At 42.7% G+C, this 20055-nt stretch overlaps 1 protein-coding gene across 1 annotated transcript in view; it reads right to left on the bottom strand.

Moving 5' to 3' along the window:
- Positions 1-215: 215 nt before the first annotated feature.
- The window catches only part of ints9 (integrator complex subunit 9), a 29679-nt gene continuing 9839 nt past the window's right edge, over positions 216-20055 (bottom strand). Inside the window, exons 5-17 of the mRNA XM_067988586.1 lie at positions 19218-19357; positions 18068-18154; positions 16516-16636; positions 14924-15058; positions 14129-14240; positions 13187-13367; positions 11196-11256; positions 10405-10576; positions 7770-7894; positions 6829-6996; positions 5897-5995; positions 4752-4889; positions 216-3620 (exon numbers count right to left, since the gene is read on the bottom strand). Of these exons, the coding sequence (XP_067844687.1) occupies positions 3444-3620; positions 4752-4889; positions 5897-5995; positions 6829-6996; positions 7770-7894; positions 10405-10576; positions 11196-11256; positions 13187-13367; positions 14129-14240; positions 14924-15058; positions 16516-16636; positions 18068-18154; positions 19218-19357 (1716 nt within the window). The 3' untranslated portion in view covers positions 216-3443. The remainder of the gene's footprint in view (positions 3621-4751; positions 4890-5896; positions 5996-6828; positions 6997-7769; positions 7895-10404; positions 10577-11195; positions 11257-13186; positions 13368-14128; positions 14241-14923; positions 15059-16515; positions 16637-18067; positions 18155-19217; positions 19358-20055) is intronic.

Genomic DNA, 20055 nt, shown 5'->3' with positions numbered 1-20055 from the left:
GAAAAAGTTTTTCCCCCAGAGGGAGTTGGGGGTCTGGAACTCACTGCCTGAAAGGGTGGTAGAGGCAGAAAGCCTCAACTCATTTAAAAAGTACCTGGATGAGCACCTGAAGTGCCGTAGCCTATAGGGCTACGGACCAAATGCTGGAAAGTGGGATTAGGCTGAGTGGCTAATTTTTGCCCGGCACGGACGCGATGGGCCGAATGGCCTCATTCTGCACGGTAAATTTTCTATGATTCTATGATTTACAGAATGCTCTTTCATAGCCAAACATTGAAAACTTGATTCAAGTTTTATTTACAGTAAATTTTGTACACATATTGTATTTTGGTACAACATCCCTTAAGAATGCCATATTGCTAAAAACAGGATATCAAAATAATTACATTGGTAGTGGAGATAGTGGAGACCATTCGGCCCATCTAGCTTTCCTGGTGCCAACCAGATGCCCACAGTAACACCTTTGATAATAAATGGGTACCCAGAGGGGAGGTAGAGAGCACAGTGAGGGAAGGGGGCTAAAGAAAATGAAAAATAAATCTCAAACCTAATATCACAATTATTTATTAAAGCAGCTGATGGATTCCTTATTAGAGTGTAGCTTTTCCAAGTGTTAAAAAAAAAATCCTGAACCTACTTCTTAGACTATTACTAAAATTATGTTGCTTCCCGTTTTTCATTCTATTACACTGGATACCATGGATCGGAGACCCTGTATGTACATACACTACTGTTACTTTTTTTAAAAAAACTCAATAATGAAAGGTCATTGTCCTGAAACGTTAACTCTGTTTCTCTCTCCACAGATACTGCCTGACCTGCCGAGTGTTTCCAGCATTTTTCTGTTTTTATTTCAATAAAGGCAGCAGGCACATGGGAACATGTTCCCCTCCAAGTCACACACCATCCCGACTTGTAAATATATCGCCGTTCCTTCATCATCGCTCGGTCAAAATCCTGGAACTCCCTTCCTAACAGCACTGTGGGAGAACCTTCACCACACGGACTGCAGCGGTTCAAGAAGGTGGCTCACCACCACCTTCTCAAGGGCAATTAGGGATGGGCAATGAATGCCGGCCTTACCAGCGATGCCCACATCCCATGAGTGAATAAAAGAAAATTTAAAATTAAAAAAAAAAAATAGCAAAGTTGAACCAAATTCAAACTAATGACGTTATTTTCATAGCAACACAGAATGAATGTCCTCCTACAGCATCATCAGATAACAAGTGCTATGAATAAATACAGCCCCAAGACCACAAATCTGCTCTGGTTGGGAGGCAGTTAGATGGAGTTGAGATACAGATCAGCCATGATCTAACTGAATGGTAGAACAGGCTCGAGGGGCTGAATGGCCTACTCCTGTTCCTATGAATGCCACCCAGGTTAGCGATTTGGAATAGAAATCTCATTGTGAAGATTGCTATTCAGTCTAGATGTTTTTGTTTTACTCCATCAGGCATCATCTAGCATTGGTATGAGGCAGCATTTGTAAGGAGTCTTCGCGCACTGTACATAAAGTCAGCAAGGGCGTAAATTTAGTGACCTTCAGATTTGCAGCGATGGACTGTAATTAAAAAGCACACTTATAAAATGCTCGACTTGCATTTTGTTCCCTTCTCACTGGTTTGTATTTTAATGAGAAAAGGGTGCTGCCTGGGCATATGGCATGCCAGACAATGGCTTGTGCTCTTGTCAAGGGGGGAAATAAAAGTGATATAAAAGATGCACTTCAATAAAGGTTTACTCTGTAAAGGTTTTAGTTGAAGCGGTAGGTAGTCCTTTTGTGTATCTCCTAGCAAGCAGCTCACCACATAATTGGCAGAGGTCAAACAGCAGGTCTCTCTGCCACAAGACACAGGTGGCCTGAGGAGACTTGAGGAACTGGGAATGAAATAAAAGGATTTCAAAAACAATCACACAGGTACGTACGGATGTGGGAGGTCATTTGGTCCATCTAGCTCCTTCCATAGAAAAGCATTGTGTTCACCCTGCCACCCCCCCACTATCTAACTGGCTTTGGATGATCCCAGAATTTCCGCCTTCACAACCATACCCATTCAAGGCATTAGTCACACTTTGCATGAAGAAGTGGCTTCTGATACCAGCCTTGGGCTTGCCCTTTTCCAGCTTCTACCCACGTCTGCTTGTCCTGCAATCGCAGTTTAACTTTAAGTAATGCTCCGGATTAACCTTTTCTATTTCACCCACGTTGTAAACCACTGTAAAGTTTCCCTCTTGTTCATCTTCTTTCAAAGTGATTTTTTTCCAGCCAGTCCTCATAACTCTATCTGATAGTGAAGTTACAAATATACACTTTTTAAAAAAGTATTTATACAATTGTAACAAAATATAAAAATCCTCAAAGAACAATAAGCTATTAAAAATTTAGAAATTATCAAAATAAACAGCTGCTAATTACACTTGTGTGCAGCCTCTAAGCCTGATGGACTAGTGGTCACAACGCACCATAACAGTCAGTGGCTTCTAAAAAGGAGTCCGTTGCTACACCAGGATTTGCAGTTTAGATGTCGCTAGAATGCCTATGTTTACTATTCGGTACTGTGTGGACAGTACTGTGGGCAGCAGGAAACTTGGCCCTTCTCCAAATGATTTCCAATCACAGTTTTATAAAATATACATCGCAAATAGAATTACCTGAAAAATCAACTGGGGGTCATTTCTCAGTAAACCTGCAGTAAAGGTGTTGGGACCGATGAGCCTCTGTTTATGAGATTATCGCACATCAAGGACATTAAGTTCAGTGCCATCCGTTAGGCACATCAACTGAACAACTCTCCCCATCTACATGTAAAATTTAAACTATGTATATGAATGTCAGGGTGTGAGTTCAAGGCTGTTATGTAATCTTGAGGTTAAGATGAAAGTTTCAAAGTTCTCAAGCTTCACTCTTGCAGTTTATGTCATCATCTGCTTATATCTGCCCTTTAACAGAAGATTAAGGGGTGATCTAATTGAGGTGTTCAAGATGATTAAAGGATTTGATAGGGTAGATAGAGAGAAACTATTTCCTCTGGTGGGGGGGGGGGGGGTCCAGAACAAGGGGACATAACCTTAAAATTAGAGCTAGGCTGTTCAGGGGTGATGACAGGAAGCATTTCTTCACACAAAGGGTAGTGGAAATCTGGAACTCTTTCCCCCAAAAAGCTGTTGAGGCTGGGGGTCAACTGAAAATTTCACCGAGATTGGTAGATTTTTGTTAGTTAAGAGTATTAAGGGTTACGGAACCAAGAAGGATAGATGGAGTTAAGATACAGATCTAATTGAATGGCGGAAGAGGCTAGAGGGGCTGAATGGCCTACTCCTGTTCCGATGTTCCTAACAGCGCACATTACCCTCTATTGACCAGTTACTCTGCTCCATTCAGTGAGTCCCAAATCCAGCAGCCACTACAATTAGTCACAGGAAGGTCAGGGCCTCGCTCACAGCTTCTGCAGAAATTTGAGGACTAAGTCTCGGAGTTTGGTGCGTAGTGGCTCATTGTTGTCACAAATGATATGTGTTGAATCTTCTTCGATTTGAATCAGGGTGTCTTCAGACTGAAGGTGGACAATGTGTCCTTCTGGCGTGTCCTCGACCTTGACATCCGTGATGCCGTGCTGCAGGAAGAACGAAGGGGACAATTTACTGTAAGCGGAGAAGAGCGGCATTCCAGCTCCTCCGCTGGCGCAAGCCGCACCCTCAACTAAATCGCTCTTTAAAAATAAAGACATAAGTGGTTCAGTGACGCACTGTATTGGGAGTACCAGTGTATTGTGCCACAGGAGTGGGGAAATTGTGGTTCAATTCCCCCATGTCACTAAACTTCCTCCCTCAGGATCAAACAACCTGCCGATGCTCACAATTCATTGGGAATGGTCACAGGCAGGGATAGAAAACTGATAGGAAGTACTTTTAAAGAACTGCATTCACACAGCTTCTCTACAGAACTTGGTAAACACCCATAAACATCCATAGCTACAGCACATATAGGGTAGGGGATCCTTCAGTCAATCTGCTCAGTCTCTGCTTCTTCCCCACCCCCGCCCTCAACTTTGTGACTAGCATTTGCTGAACATTATAATTGGTGAATCCCATATACTTGAGGCTCTGAACAATTTACAAATATCTGCTCCACGAATGTGTATAAGACTTTAAACAAACATAGAATGGTGGCATTTGGGGAACGTTTTAATCTGAAGACTTACCTTCTTTATTAATGTGTGGCATACATGAGGAGGGTGTGTGTCTTGCCCCAAACATGGAGAAAGGAGAATGACCTCACCACGGTTGTGATAGAGCTCCTATGGTTACAATGCAACTTAGCAATTGCAATGTGTCAGGGTCACTACTACAGAGAAGGTACTGGACCACCTTCTTCAAGCTCTAGCTTTACAGACACTTAACTTTGGCACATTCTGTGCCTCTAATAAGTTCAACAACAACAATAACTCGCAACTATGCAGCGCCTTAAACGCAGTAAAACGTCCCAAAGCTCTTCACGAGTGTTATCAGACAAAATTTGACATCTAGCCACATTAAGAGATATTAGGCCAGGTAACCAAAAGCTTGGTCAAAAAGAGGTAGGTTTTAAGGAGTGACATAAAGGAGGGAGAGGTGGAGAGGTTTAGGGAGAGAATTCCAGAGCTTGGAGCCTAGGCAGCTGAAGGCACGGCCACCAATGGTGGAGCGATGGAAATCGGGGATGCTCAAGAGGCCAGAATTGCTTCAGAGAGCACGAACATATTTACCTTCTCTAGGCTCTGTACAAACTGTTCGATAGTGATCGAACCACACAGAAGTGGTTTAGGAGGTTTGAATTCGGGAGTATCGTCATTTATCCGCTTCCTCTTCTTGCCAGTTGGCTGCTGCACTGGCTTTGGGAGTGACTGCACGAGAGAAGATTGGAATATTACAATTCATTTAGTAGGAACATAACGCAGCAAGTAAGAGCCACTCGGCGCATCTCTCCGCTGTCTTAACGGACAGTGTATAATTTGACCCATCATGAATTCTACGCAAATTACTCAATCTCCTAAAGGAGGCAATCAACCACAAAATTAAGCCGGTTCGCTTCGGGATCAAGTTGACTTCAAAATGAGATGCCTGAGAGTATTGGGTATTTCAATAATTATAGTAAGAAGGTCTGGATTATTCCAGGGTGTTGTTAATGATTCACCAATCAGGCTGGTTAACTAATGGGAAAAGTGAGAGAGAGAGAGAAAAAAAAAAACGGAGCGAGCGAGCGAGAGAAAAACAGAGCGAGCGAGAGAAAGAGAGAGAGAAAAATGGAGAGAACTTGTATTTATATAGTGCCTTTCACAACTTTAGGACATCCCAAAGCACTTTACAACCAATAAAGTACTTTTGAAGTGTAGTCACTGTTGTAATGCAGGGAAACGCAGTAGTCAATTTGCGCACAGCAAGACCCCACAAACAGCAATGGGATAAATGACCAGATAATCTGATTGTGACGTTGGTTGAGAATAAATATTAGCCAGGGCACTGGGTGAACTCCCATGCTCTTCTTTGAAATAATGCCATGGGATCTTTTACGTTTAACGCATCATTGTCCCTTTGGCCGTTATATAACCTTAATCAGTAACACTGCTCCTCCGTCAGCTTAATAACTCTTATCTTGAACTAGCTGCTAGAGAGCACACATGAGCAGCAATAAACAACATTGTTATCCACCCTGTGATTTTTCCCATCTCGGCTTGGGGGAGGCAGAAGGGTGGGGCCAAGAGAGGTAACATACATGTCGGGCTATCCTGTGGTGCTCTAGTATGTTGCGTTGCTGGCACCATTTATTTAAATAAATCAAGTGGAATTGAAGAAAACAATTCCAATCCTTCAAGTCTACTGGGCTAGTGTAAATTCTCTTTACATGACTTACCTGCAGAATGTGCTTATTGTCTTTGGTCTGCAGTACTGCAGACACAGTTGCCATGGAGATGCCAGGTTTGATTTCAGAAGGCACGAGGGATTCCGCAAGCTATAAAACAATGATACCATGAGAGGAATTAAATGAAAGGAGAAAAAGATAAACTTTGCATTTATATAGAGTCTTTCATGACCTCAGGACGTCCCAAACTGCTTTACAACCAATGAAGTGCTTTTTGAAGTGTAGTCACTGTTGTAGTGTAGGGAAACGTGGCAGCCAATCTGCACACAGCAAGGTCCCACAAACAGCGATTGGATAAATGACCAGATAATGTGTTTTAATGATGTTGGTTGAGGGATAAATATTGGCTGGGACATCGGGGAGAACTCCCCTGCTCTTTTTCAAAATAGTGCCATGGGATATTTTACGTCCACCTGAGAGGGCAGACGGGGCCTCGGTTTAACGTCTCATCGAAGGACTGCACCATCAACAATGCAGCACTTTTCTTTCATTTACGCGTGTGCAAAAATTGAAAAATAAAGAATGATTAAAACACAATCCAACATATGATAACTCAGCACCTTGGGAACCAAGCATTTAAACACATTCTACACAAAATATCAGAGTTTGCCATATGGTTTTTAAAACTGCCGGCAGCCGCCAGTTTGAATTGGCAATACATGAGCTCTTTTTTTCCTCCGCACTTTGTGTCTTTCCCCACATGGTAAGTATTCTGATCTCAGCCATTCTGTTCCAGGGAATGTTTTAAGTGGCGGCTGGCATCAGTCTTCAGTAAGTCTGGAAGGAGGGTCCAAGCTCATCCTCTCATGTGGAATGGTGCGTAGTTTGAGGAGATTGAGGGGTGAAGGAAAGGAAAACAATAAAGTAAACTTACAAGAAGAAATGCAGAAAGACTCCAATCGGTTAAAAAAAAAACCACTTACATCGGGCATGAGCTCAATCTTCTCATAGCGCCGTTTGAAGGGGAGGGTCAGTACTTCAGCTCTACGGTAGGCCATTGGTGGGGGCTGGCAATCAATCATCAGATCTGTGCGGTGGGATTGGGCAGGTGGAGGTTGGGTGTACTGCTCCGGGCACACAACATGCAATGGCTGGAGAAACAAAACAGGGGTGGGTGTGGGGTAAGATGGAAATGAAACAACAATTCCCAGATCACGTTCACATCCTGTCACTCACTGACAATGAGGGCACGAGAGGGAAGGAAAACAAACTATCTTTGCCTGGGGCTGATTTCCATAATTTTTAACATGAGAAAACAGCACAGCACAGAGATACAACATCCCTCCGTAGCCAAATCGATGTCAAACAACACCTTCCCCCTCCCACTAGAGTTTCAGAATCTCAGACTTTGTACGCTTTGCACTTGTATTTATACACTTCACTCATCATGGCATTGCTGTCTTCACAAACAGAGTGGTGTGTATGCGGAATGGACTACCCAGTAGGGTGCTGGAGACAAAAAGGTGGAGACAAAATCCCTGGAGTGTTTTAAGAAACAGATGGATGAGTAAGGATTGGCCAAATGGCCGCCTTTGTGAAGTGAAGGCAATCTTGCACCTGACAATTCATCGGGCGGCATTCTAATTATTTTTTTTACACACTCTAAAGTTATAAAAATGAACTGAAAGATGTAATATATTTGGCTTTGTATGCCACATCATTGATATAGATTTGTAAAACACATCCACATAAAAGTTCTGTGCGACTTTACAAAATGTACAGAAATTTAAATGTAATGGCAACAATACAAAACCAACACAACTGGTTGGGAGGACCAACCTCGCTGTCTGAAGTTTTCTGCCTACTGCTGGCCAAAAAGACATTCAAAACAAGAGCACCCCACCCCACCCCACCCCCACCTTACCTGCACCTCCTTCAATAATTTCGAAACTTGAATGAAGTTTAATCGAGTGTCAATTGGGCAGTAAACACATTTCATAGCCAGTGGCTGGTACGGTGCCAATGCGTCCAGGTAGGAGAAATCTGGTTCTAGAAGAAAAATCAGATGCATCAGATTGCGACGGCTTTCTTTTTTTTAAGGCAGATTTTTTAATACTCAACAACAACTTGCATTTACATAGCGCCTTCATCGTAGTAAAACGTCCCATGGCGTTATCAGACACAATTTGAAACCGAGCCACATAAAGAGATATCAGGACAGGTGAAAAGAGGTAGGTTTTAAGGAGCGACTTAAAAGGAGGGGAAGAGGCGGAGAGGTTTAGGGAGGGAATTAGGGATGCGCAAAAAGGCCAGAATTGGAAGAATTCAGAGATCTCGGGGGGTTGTGGGGCTGGAAAAGGTTACAGAGATAGGGAGGAACAAGGCCATGGAGCGATTTGAATACAGCAATGAGAATTTTAAAATCGAGGCACTGCTGGACCGGGAGCCAATTTAGGTCAGCAAGATAAAGGATATCAGTGGTGGAAAATGGAGCTGTCCACCTTTTGCACAACAGGGAGGGGAACAATAAACCTTCTATACATATTTTAATAAATTGTTTTAATTTAAGTAAAACCAATAAGGAATTCATTCCCATCCTGAGGAAAAAAAAGTCTTGTCCGAGAGGTAGCACTTTAAAAGAGCAGGGTTTGAGGGGAGGCAAAATGGGTTTTTTTAAAAACTTAACTGGAATGCTTGGGCAATCTACAATAGAGAAGTAGGGAGTATTAAGGAAATGTATATGAGGCTACGATTCTGGCCAAACCACAGGGCAACAGATCACAGAAGCTTATATGGCTAAGTAGGGATACTAAGGGATGTACTAGGGATAAGTCAGCCAGCAAACTGGGGAATTGGGTGAATTATAAAGACTAGCAAAAGCAAATGAAAAAAGCAAATTGCTGCGAATATCTCAAATATCAATAAAGTGTTTCTCAAATATGTATCTACAACAACTACTTGCATTTATATATCGCCTTTAATGTAGTAAAACGTCCCAAGGCGCTTCACAGGAGCGATTTTCAAACAAAATTTGACACGGAGCCACACATCTCAGAGGGTTGTCGGGCTGGAGGAGGTTACAGAGATAAGGAGGAGCGAGGCCATGGAGGGATTTGAAAACAAGGATGAGAAATTTAAAAATTGAGGCGTTCCCGGACCGGGAGCCAATGTAGGTCAGCAAGCACATGGATGATGGGTGAACGGGACTTGGTGTGAGTTAGGATACGGGCACCGGAGTTTTGGATGAGCTCAAGTTTATGGAGGGTGGAAGGTGGGAGGCCGGCCAGAACAGCATTGGAACAGTCGAATCTGGAGGTAACAAAGGCATGGATGAGGGTTTCAGCAGCAGATGAGCTGAGACAGGGCAGAGACCAGTGAGGTTACGGAGGTGGAAGTAGGCGGTCTTGGTGATGGAGCGGATATGTGGTCGGAAGCTCATCTAGTAAACAAAGGGAGTATAAAAGTATTGATGTACTTAAAATGATAATGGTAAATTGGAATCCAGGAACAAATGACTAAGCAGTTACTTTAGATCTGACTTTACCCACGAAGAGAAAGGAGAGTTATCCAAACCAGGCATCAGATTTCTGGAAATGACAGAGGAAGAGCTAGACAGTAAACTAATAATAAAGGATATATGGTCATAAAAGAGTGAGATTTTCTTAAAACAGCTTGCACCCAGGAGTGTTGAGAAAATGGGGAATGGAATTCACAAAGCGTTGACTGACAGTTTTGTATATTCATTAAATTTGAGAGAGATTCCAGAGGACATGGCTAACACAACTTCACCAATATTTAAAAAAAAAGGAATCAAGAGTAATGCCTGAAAATTATAGACAAGCAACTTTAATGAAAGAATCCTGACAGGCAAACTTATCAACGTCCCCAGAGCTAAATACTCTTAATATCCAGTAATACTAATCTTTTCCAGTTCCTAAAAATGTTCTTGTTTTTATATTGTTTTGTCTCCAACCCATCAGCTACAGCTTTAGCACATGAACATATAGCATCTAGTTTCAAAATGGAGGGCTAATCAAGATACTTGAGTGAACGATTAGCCTCATGCTTCATATAGCTCCCCATTTTTCATTTCAGCAGATAATTTGCATTTTAATGCATCACGACCTCACACTAAACTATCATCTCAATTTATTGTCAGCCCCTCCTTTGGGCCAGTCCGTATCATGCACTCCAGGCTGGCCAGACGGGCAAACAGGTAACCTGAGCCCTGGCTTTGCAAATGCTGTAATTAGCTGCGACTGCTCTGCCAACATTCGCTTTGTTGCGATGGGAAACTTATGCTAGCTGTCCACTATTAATCGCCAGTCTGCAGTATGGAACATACCGTCCAGGTGGGAAATTGTGAGCATAAACTGGAGTCCTGCCATTGAATGGCGCAGTTCAATTTGCCGTGCAAATGGCCCAGCCACAATATTTGAATTTTGGTTTCAATAAGTCAACGTGTGATGCACCGACTTACAATATGTCTTTGAAGCTCCTCCACCAACACCTCACAGTTTATCCTTCCTTCCCTTTTCTACTGACAATGGTTCAGTTACCTGTGAAAATGATGGTGTTGAGGCTGGATTTGCCCCACAGCTCCAGGAAGTGGACAACGTCCCCATAGCGCAGGGATGGATGGCCTGTGAATACCACGCACGGCTGCTTGAATTCATTGCTGAACTCCCCGTGGATACTGGGATAGTGCTTCAATTTATTGGTCTGAATCAGCTGAAAACAAACGAGAAAGGAAAGGAGGGAGAAGAAGAAGAAGAAAAGATAAAGAAAAATGATTAAGAGCTACCGGCAATGCTGGAAAGATGCAGCATGATTTGAGTGGGTTCAGCACACTAAACAATTCGCCACTACTCCCACCCTTAGCCTGGAGGGTGGGCAGGTGAGATGCTCCCAAGTTCTGCCAGATAGTGCAGGACAACAGTCTGGAGTGGCATCCTTAAATTCTCCCTCCCTAAGGGGAAGTGATTGGTTTGATCTTCTGCTATGCATTTACCCATAACCAACTGGTTAAGATTAGGGTGGGAGGCACATAGGGGTGCCATGTCCCAGTGCTTTGTGAGGCAAAACATTAGAACCCAACTTACTGCAGCACCTTGCGACTCTTGGACCACCGCATTCCAATAAAAGCTAACGTTAAGGATTAGGTCATTTTAATAGCTGCCTTACTTCAGGAGTGCATACGTCATATTTAAACATCCCCTCCTGGATTAATTAGCAAACTGTGAACAGCTACTTGTTATTTATATTAATAAATACACAATATTATCACATTCAAAGCAACATCAGGGGAGTGCTAATGGTGAGATCCCTTAAGTTCTGGCTGTGCCCTTACCTCTGCGTGTGGGAATGGCGGCTCTGGCAGGTAGACCTTTGACTGCTTATTGTGACAAAGCCTTAAGTGAGAGGGGAAGAAAGTGAAACAATTAGAGTTCAGAGTTTGTCATAACTGGTTAATGCCACCAAACGGTAGAAAATAAAACTGCAAGTTAGGGCATTAAGCCTCATACACACAGACACTGGTATGGTAGTACTGGACTATTATCCAATTATTCAATAATTCAGAGAATTGTAAATTCAAATCCCACCTTGACAGTTTGAGAATTTGAATTCAGTTTAAAAAAAAATGGAAATAAAAAGTTGGTATCAGTAAAAGTGACAAGAAGTTATCGGATTGTCATAAAAACCTAACTGGTTCACTAATGCCCTGCAGGGAAGAAAACCTACTGTTCTTACCTGGTCTGGCCTATGTGTGACTCCGAACTGCTACAAGGGTCAAAATCCTGCAACTCCCTATCTAACAGCAACGTGGCAGCACCTTCACCACACAGACTGCAGTGGTTCAAGGCGGCGGCTCACCACCACCTTCTCAAGGGCAGCTAGGGTTGGGCAATAAATGCGGCGTTGCCTGCAACGCCCACACGCTGAGAATGAATATAAAAATAAAAAGCACCTCGATTGTATTAGTGTGGAGCTGATTTTCACAGTAAGTTTCAATTTCCCTATTCATGGGGAAATTTGACTCTTGGAAATATACTAGCCACCAATAGGTGGTGCATAATAGCAGCTTGGGAAGAATTCCACTTTTCCCCTCTTCTTACTGCAGATCATATAGAGAATATATGGAATAGAGCTTGAGTCGCACACTTCAATTTTCCACAAACGTGCACAACCCTATTGTCACAAATCTTTTACAGTGTGAATTTAAACAGTTCTACAGAATTTCCTTATAATCAACTGTGCATCATTACTTGAGGTGTCGGCCATGGTTCAGTGGTAACACTCTTGCCCAGAGTCAGAAGGTTGTGGGTTCAAGCCCCCCTCGAGGATATAATCTCGGCTCGCACTTTAGTGAGGGAGTGCTGCACTGTTGGAGGTGCCATCTTTTGGATGAGACATTAAACTGAGGCCCCGTCTGCCCTCTCAGGTGGACATAAAAGATCTCACGGCACTATTTTGAAGAGCAGTGTCCTGGCCAATATTTATCCCTCAACCAGCATCTACAAAACTGATTAACTGGTCAATTTCTTTTTATTCGTTCATGGGTTGTGGACGTCACTGGCTAGGCCAGCCTTTATTGCCCATCCCTAATTGCCCTTGAGAAGGTGGTGGTCAGCCGCATTCTTGAACCACTGCAGTCCGTGTGGTGAAGGTCCAGAGTCAGAAGGTTGTGGGCTCAAGCCCCTCTCTTGAGGATATAATCTCGGCTCGCACTTTAGTGCAGTACTGAGGGAGTGCTGCACTGTCGGAGGTGCCGTCTTTTGGATGAGACGTTAAACCGAGGCCCTGTTTGCCCTCTCAGGTGGACGTTAAAGATTCCATGACACTATTTTGAAGATCAGGGGCGTTCTCCCCGTGTCCTGGCCAATATCTATCCCTCAACCAGCATCTACAAAACAGATTAACTGGTCAAATATTCCATTGCTGTTTGTGGGACCTTGCTGTGCACAAATTGGCTGCCACATTTCCTACATTACAACAGTGACTCCACTCCAAAAGTATTTCATTGGCTGTAAAGCGTTTTGGGATGTCCTCAGGACATGAAAGCTGCTATATGAACGAGAGTTCTTTCTTTTTGAGAAACCTGTAGTGATTAGGTCAGAACCATTAATCCTTCAGTGTGGGTGCCAACATGTACCTTTGGCATGGCAAGCACAGGATGCTGGCTATGCCACAAGGGGAAGTAAAAGAATAAAAAAAAAATGACCCTAATCTTAACTAAAGCCACCCACAAACATCCACAGCAATTAGTTCTCAGTAATGCTAAGAACGAAATGGTTACTTTGAGTGCCCAATTCATTAAATACATGATTGTCGCACACTTACCACTCTGCAAAGATCTGGGAAAACTCCAGCGAGCTGTTGGCTACAGGAGAGATGAAATAGAATGGGACGCTGGAGAGTCCGGCCGAATCAATGTACTGGTACAGACATTCCAGCAAGTCATAAATTACGCCCGAGGGATAGCATGGAACCAGGACATTTCCACCACTTCGGATAGTCACAGCTAAGGGTGGAAAAAACCCACACCAACGTATTACAATGGGAAGCAACATCTCGAGAACCCTTTAGAGACAAAGATTTTTTTTGTCACAAAGCATGATTGGATAATTCAGCACTATGTGAATACACTAACCTTAAAAGCTAAAGAAGCGGATTTAGAGGGTATCAGAAAAACCCTTGATGCGTTTTTTATTTGCTTGACTTTTTTTTTAAAAAAAGGAAGTATTTTTGTTTTGTGTTCATTAAGTTTGGGAACCCAGTGTCAACATCAAGCACTCCCAAGTTAGATACATTACAGCCAGATGCAGAGTGAAGCTACCTGTTCTCTGCCTCAACAATGCGCCTTAGCACCAGTTTTGGAATTGCACCACATGCCACATCGGTGCGACACTTTAGTTTGTCACAACCGCCTTCCCTACTGGCTCTCCTGGTCGGACTGCTCATTTTCGGCCAATTTGTGAAGAATTTTGCACTGTTAACTGCTCATCAGAATATTAGAGACTTCTGAACCTCAGCTCATATGGGGTGAACATAGCTATCAAAAAGAGGAGATATCAGTTTGGATTGGATTCAAACCCAAATCCAAGGCAGAAATATTAGAATTTAAACATTCATCTCGAGATGGTAACGTACACTTTCAATACCAAGAGGCCTCAAAAAAAACCAAACAAAACACACTCAGCAGGCACAAAATAAAATGTTGAGCCCAGCACTGAGGAAGCTAAATACACGCAACCTCACCACACCTCCTTCCCAGTGTGTTACCTAGGTTACTGCAGAATTCTCCCAGCATGCCGTCGGGATTAGCAGTGGGGATCTGCGTCAGTCCGGACAGGATGAGGACGTCACTATTTTTCAGGGAGGTTTGCTCCATGGGCTGAAAAAAAAAATTTGTTTTTACTAATTCTTCTTTCTTGAACTGATTGCACTTTAACTTTGAGAACGTGAGTGAATTTTAAAGTCTGAACTTATAATTCAAATGAGTACTTCCCACCACCACCCCCCCCTCCACTTTATAATGTACTTATCTTTATTATAGTTTTCAGAGTGTCCATTACTTCAAAGTGTCAAAAGTATGTAATTTTTTTTAAACAAGAAATGACATGCAGCCATTTCAGGCTGTTTTTCAGACCTGAGGACAGGAATTTACAAATACCCTCCAATGGGGTCTGACACCAAATTGTGAATTGGCTTGGGACATTAAAGGTGCTACATAAATGCAAGTTGGTGTTGTTCAGGACTGTGGTGATGATGTCCACCGACATTCACCTGAGGAAGGTGCAAGCCTCCGAAAGCTTGTGAATTTCAAATAAAATTGTTGGACTATAACTTGGTGTTGTAAAATTGTTTACTAATGGTGGAGTTGAGGGAGGAGGAAAGGGGTGGGTGGCATTTACCAGCTGGGATGTAGGGCTGAAGGATGTTGCTGTTTTTCCATATTATTGAACTTACTGTCAATCGTGCTATGCTTCTTCAAATAAACTTGACTCACCGCGTCGCACGGGCTGAAAAGATATCGAACGCAGCTTACAGTCATATGTTTAGTTTTTAAACAGTTACCTGCGGATGAGTGGTGAGTAGCGAGGACCCAGATACGTAGGCCACTTTCTCATAGTGCGACTGGATAATCCAATTTGAGCTGCCCAGACAGTAGCCCGAGCTGAGCGGAGTGATCTGAACTGCGCCAAAGAGCTCCTGATATTCCACAGAAAAAGAGCAGGAGAATTCAACCAACAGCATTTTAAAAAGTATTTTTTTAATAAAAGTAATCTCTTTCCACTCCTCAATGTTTCTCTCCCTTCCCCCCCCCACCACCCCTTTCCCCCTCCTCTTCTGAAAGTAATGACTGGTTAATAAGAAGCAGTGTGTTGGCAGGCTATTCCACCATGGGATCTTCACAGATTTCCTCATCTGAAGTCCACATACACACACTTTCCAGCAGAGCTCATTGGCTAGTGATCAGCAACTAGAACTTGGCTGATTTTTTTCTCCTTTCCTTGTGCTGAGGCCAAATGTAGCATGCTATTACCACCCTGACTAAGATCAGCTAACTCAGCACAGATCAGGAATTAAACCTGGTCCCTCTGATTTCTATTCAAAAGATCAATACACATATCTTCTTTTGCGATACTTTAATTCAAGTGAAAGGTGATTCAGACAGTCTCCTGCAGAAAAAAACATATATCACGTATATAGCTGTCTTACATCTGCATGCGATTCCTGTTAACTTTCCCCATTATAAATACCTATAATCCATATTTATAATGGAAACTGCCTATGTAAACTTGTCACGCTTTAATTACACTTTCCTGAACGTAGAAGTGCTGCAGCTCCATCGCTGATGGGATGCTGTAATTACGGCGTGACAAGTTTACACGTACAGTTTGCATTATATATGTTGACGTGCGAATTTAGAATTGAAATAGATAAAAATAAAGACAGAATGTATAGAACTCTAAAATGGTGACTGAATTGCATCTGTACACCCTGGTCCAATAATCCATCACCTTCTAATCACGTTTCATCTGAGGATTACACTTGGTTCTGACTCTCCACATGCAACGCCAAAGGAGATCAACTAACACATTATTAAAAAGTTTCCATAGGCACATAAATCCGGCTGTCATGGGACGTTTTACTACGTTAAAGGCTCTGTATAAATGCAAGTTGTTGTCACAATTTTTAGTCAAGCTTTTCTTTCAACATTTGCCATTGTTTAGTTGCTATGTCAACATTTCCCATTCAATTTTGCTATGTCAACTGTCACAATATAGTCCAGGCTCTGACCACTAGGTGGTTCTGTGGAGTAAGTTTCTCAAGTCTCTCTCCCAACTCAGTTAGCATCTTATACACAAAGAACCTTACATTTGTCAACTGACTGAAGGCAAAATATATATATCTTCCAGCTAAATTTTCCCAACAACTGGATAAAATCTTACGATCAGCAATGTCAATCACTCAGGAAGTAGAGCAAAAATCAAACTACAAATGCTGGAAATCAGCCAAAAACTGAGGTGAATGGTTTCACCCAAAATATTAACCCAACTTTTCTCTTCCAAATGCTGACACCTTTGCTCTGCATTCTAACCATTTTGTTTCCCTCACTCAGGAAGTTCAGTAATCACTGTAATTAATCATAAACAGGTACTTACTATTTTCTGAGAGTACCCTACGAGCTGAACTTTGCTTAGGGCCAAGTTGACTTCCTGCATTGTGTAACAACGTTTCCACGTCAAAACCTCCACAGCATCCTTTAGAGGAGCAGGTAAGTGCCTGGAAACAGGAGATGCATAACACTTTGAGAACTAGGTGCACATTTGTGTATGTATACTGGATGTACTCAGTCTAAACTTCCATATCCCTGGATTAGGGAGTCTGGTGGCCAGTGGGAGGTGCGAGGACAGAGTAGAAGAACCAGAAACCCTCAAAAGGCTGTGAAGCAGGACCCTGTGACTTTAGCTCAGGACAGGCTGCATACAGTTGGCCTGTAGTGCTAATCATTTTTCAACTCTTTTGCAATCAGTAACATTTCACATTGGCAATGCATCTTACAACTGTAGATGCACACAAAAACCATTTTTTAAAAAATCCAAGTTGTTAGAAACTTAGATAAACTTACAAGAGAATGATCATTATAATTGCATACCATGTAATGAAACTGAATACCCAATGAACTGTGATATGGCCGTTGAACATGGGTTCAAACGGGTGCTCTTGGCCCCCACACTGAACTGAGGTAATGAGCAAAGGCATTTCCACACAAAGAAGACGACTGTGGGTAATTCTTGAGCACCTCAGTTGTTTCAGAGTGACACTGGCAGTGAATTAAGAGCACTGGCTCAACTTCTCTGCTTTGCATAGCATGTGGCAGGGAGACACCGGTGGGAAAAGGGGGGGGGGGGAATAAAAATCAAAGATTTTTATGGAGAAACTTTCAATTCAACGCCTCCTACTAAAGCGGGGGAGTGGGGAGGGGGGGGGGATTAAGAAAATATATGGAGCTGGAATTAGGTTGGAATTACCTCACATACAAATGGCCACCTTAAACTGGATTCGATGCACAGCTTATAGCTCATTTTGCAGGCCACAACCCCTCTTCTGAAGGTGTGAACTCAAGCTGGGTTGCACATTCACAGGTAACTACTACTGTCTGATACTTCACTAAATTACTATTCATCACATCTAAGTCTAGGCCATGACTGCTGGCCGACTATTCAATTTCGCAAGAAATAGCGTCCTGGGGCAATATTCCTGCTAAATTCACAATGTTGCTAACAAATGGAAACCGGAAGAAATCTTTCCTCCCCACCCATCCCCCCACCAATGTGATAATGTTTAGGAACCGGTGGTAGTCACCAACTCTATTTGTGTTATAGGCAGTTACTCAGAATCGAATGGGACCATTCCATACAGCTTTCCACAGGCATTTTCTCACAGTAATATCAGGCTAGTGTTTTTTTGCAACCCGCCCTCCTAGAAATTAAAAAGTGGGCAAAGAGCACAGCGTGTACTTGTAATAACCTAAAAACAAAAATGTAAAACGAACCAAAATTAACAAACATCAGCAGTAAAGCTGTTAAAATTCATAGTGCTGGTCATATAGCTCCAGAAAATCCTCATGAAAACCTCATCAGAAATAAAATGGGAAAAAAAAATAGCAAATTGTATAGTCTTAGCCCGAAATAGTTATGCTCGTCACTGTACCTGAGCATTTCTCGGTTCTTCCAATAGGTGGCAGACTGTGGCTTTGGCACCCGTTCCATAAAGTTCACCAGCTCTTCCATGAGAAGCCTGTTCCATAGAACAGGAGGGAAGCAAAATATAATCATTGAAATGTCAGTGATTTAAATATAATGGAAATGTACTAAGTTGTATTGGGCACAAATCAGTGTGTATACCACTACTGCGAGTTCAGGGACACACCCCAAACTTTCTCCTTTAGATGCTGTGCCTTTTCAGCAGTTTTGTTTTTAACTCCGATTTTGCGGTCTTTCTATTTATTTCCGAATATATTTCCATTTAATAAGGCTTAGCGATGTAGGAGGTCAGCCAGGGATATTTGATTTGGCAAGGAATAGCAAAACAAGGGGAAAGAACTACAAGCTGAAAAGGGGTAAATTCAAGCTAGACATCAGAAAACATTACTTCACTGAGAGAGTGGTTGATTTTTGGAACAGCTTACTAAGGGTAAGTAGTTTCAAGGTCAAATTGGGCAAATATCTTGACAAGAAATACATTACTGGTTAAAACTGGAGGGCAGAATAGATGGATCTATTGATGGATTTTCCAGCCTTGAGATTTTGTGTGCTTCTGATGATAGGTGTTATATGGACCGTTGTGTACTTTTAAAATTCATTCGTGGGATATGGGCGTCACTGGCAAGGTTGGTATTTATTGTCCAACCCTGGTTGCCCTTAAGGAGGTGGTGGTGGGCCTTCTTCTTGAACTGCTGCAGTCCGTGTGGTGAAGGCAGTCCCATAATGCTGTTAGGTAAGGAAATCCAAGATTTTGACTCAGCGACGATGAAGGAATGGCGATATATGTTCGTCAGGATGGCGTGTGACTTGGAGGGGAACCTGGCGGTGACGGTAAACCCATGCACCTGTTGCCTTTGGCCTTCAGAGGAAGTTTAAGACTGTCCTCAGTTGGGACGTTCCCTACAGGCGACACTCGCTATTACTCATGAAGAACGGCCTTTTGAGAAAGTTACCAGTAGGCAAACGGTGCATGTGGAATAGTATTCCAGCAAGGGGCAACATCTTCAGGAGAGAATGGGAGGTTAGAAAATTAGCTGACACAAGCTGCAGGAAAGAGAATAAAATAATAATAAAATAAAAACAGCTGAACCACTCACCTTCCGATCTGCATTGTGGGTTCTGTGGCATATACTGTCCCAGTGAAGCCAGTGTGCTCTGTGATGTACGGCAATGCCATCATACAGTGATAATTTGATATCAGGATCACATCTACGGTGGACAGGTCCAGCAACTCAGTCTACAATGCAGGTTACAAAGATTTTAAGAGGAATACTGCTACAAAATGAAATGGACTCCACTGCAAAGGACACAGTACCATTTGCACACTCTGCTTAAAGGGGAAAGAGTGTTTAAGGGAAAGCATTTCCCCAATGTCTATGCATAAAAACATTTGTTACATTTCTAAAAAAAAAAGGTCCCTTTTCCTGCCCCATGAGGGCTCCACCGTCACTCTTGGTCATTCTGGTGGCATGACTGAAGAGGATGAACCTCATGCTTTTCAGACTGGCCAGAAGCAGGTCCGGAGCTGCCTGACTCAAGGAAAACATGCCATGGGCAAAGCATACAACTACTTAATGGCAGCCTAGAGAAACTGTTACTGCTAGAGAAACCAGTCTGAATGAGAGTCCACTACTTTATTACTAGAGGGACATAGGGGCAGGTCATTCCAGCCCCTCAAACCTGTTCCGCCATTCAATTAGATCATGGCTGATCTGTATCTTAACTCCATTTACCCGCCTTAGTTCTATAATCCTTAATACTCTTGCCTAACAAAAATCTATCAATCTTAAGTATGAATGGGAGTCCACTACTTTACTGCAAGTCCTTAGACCCTAAGCTCTGGAATTCCCTCCCTAAACCTCTACAGCTCTCTCGCCTCCTTTAAGACATTCCTTAAAATCTCTCTCTGACCAAGCTTTTGGTCACCTGTCCTAA

Source organism: Heptranchias perlo, chromosome 8 (genome assembly GCF_035084215.1).
Source record: "Heptranchias perlo isolate sHepPer1 chromosome 8, sHepPer1.hap1, whole genome shotgun sequence".
Lineage (NCBI taxonomy): Eukaryota > Metazoa > Chordata > Chondrichthyes > Hexanchiformes > Hexanchidae > Heptranchias > Heptranchias perlo.
This window is presented reverse-complemented; position numbering and strand designations above follow the sequence as displayed.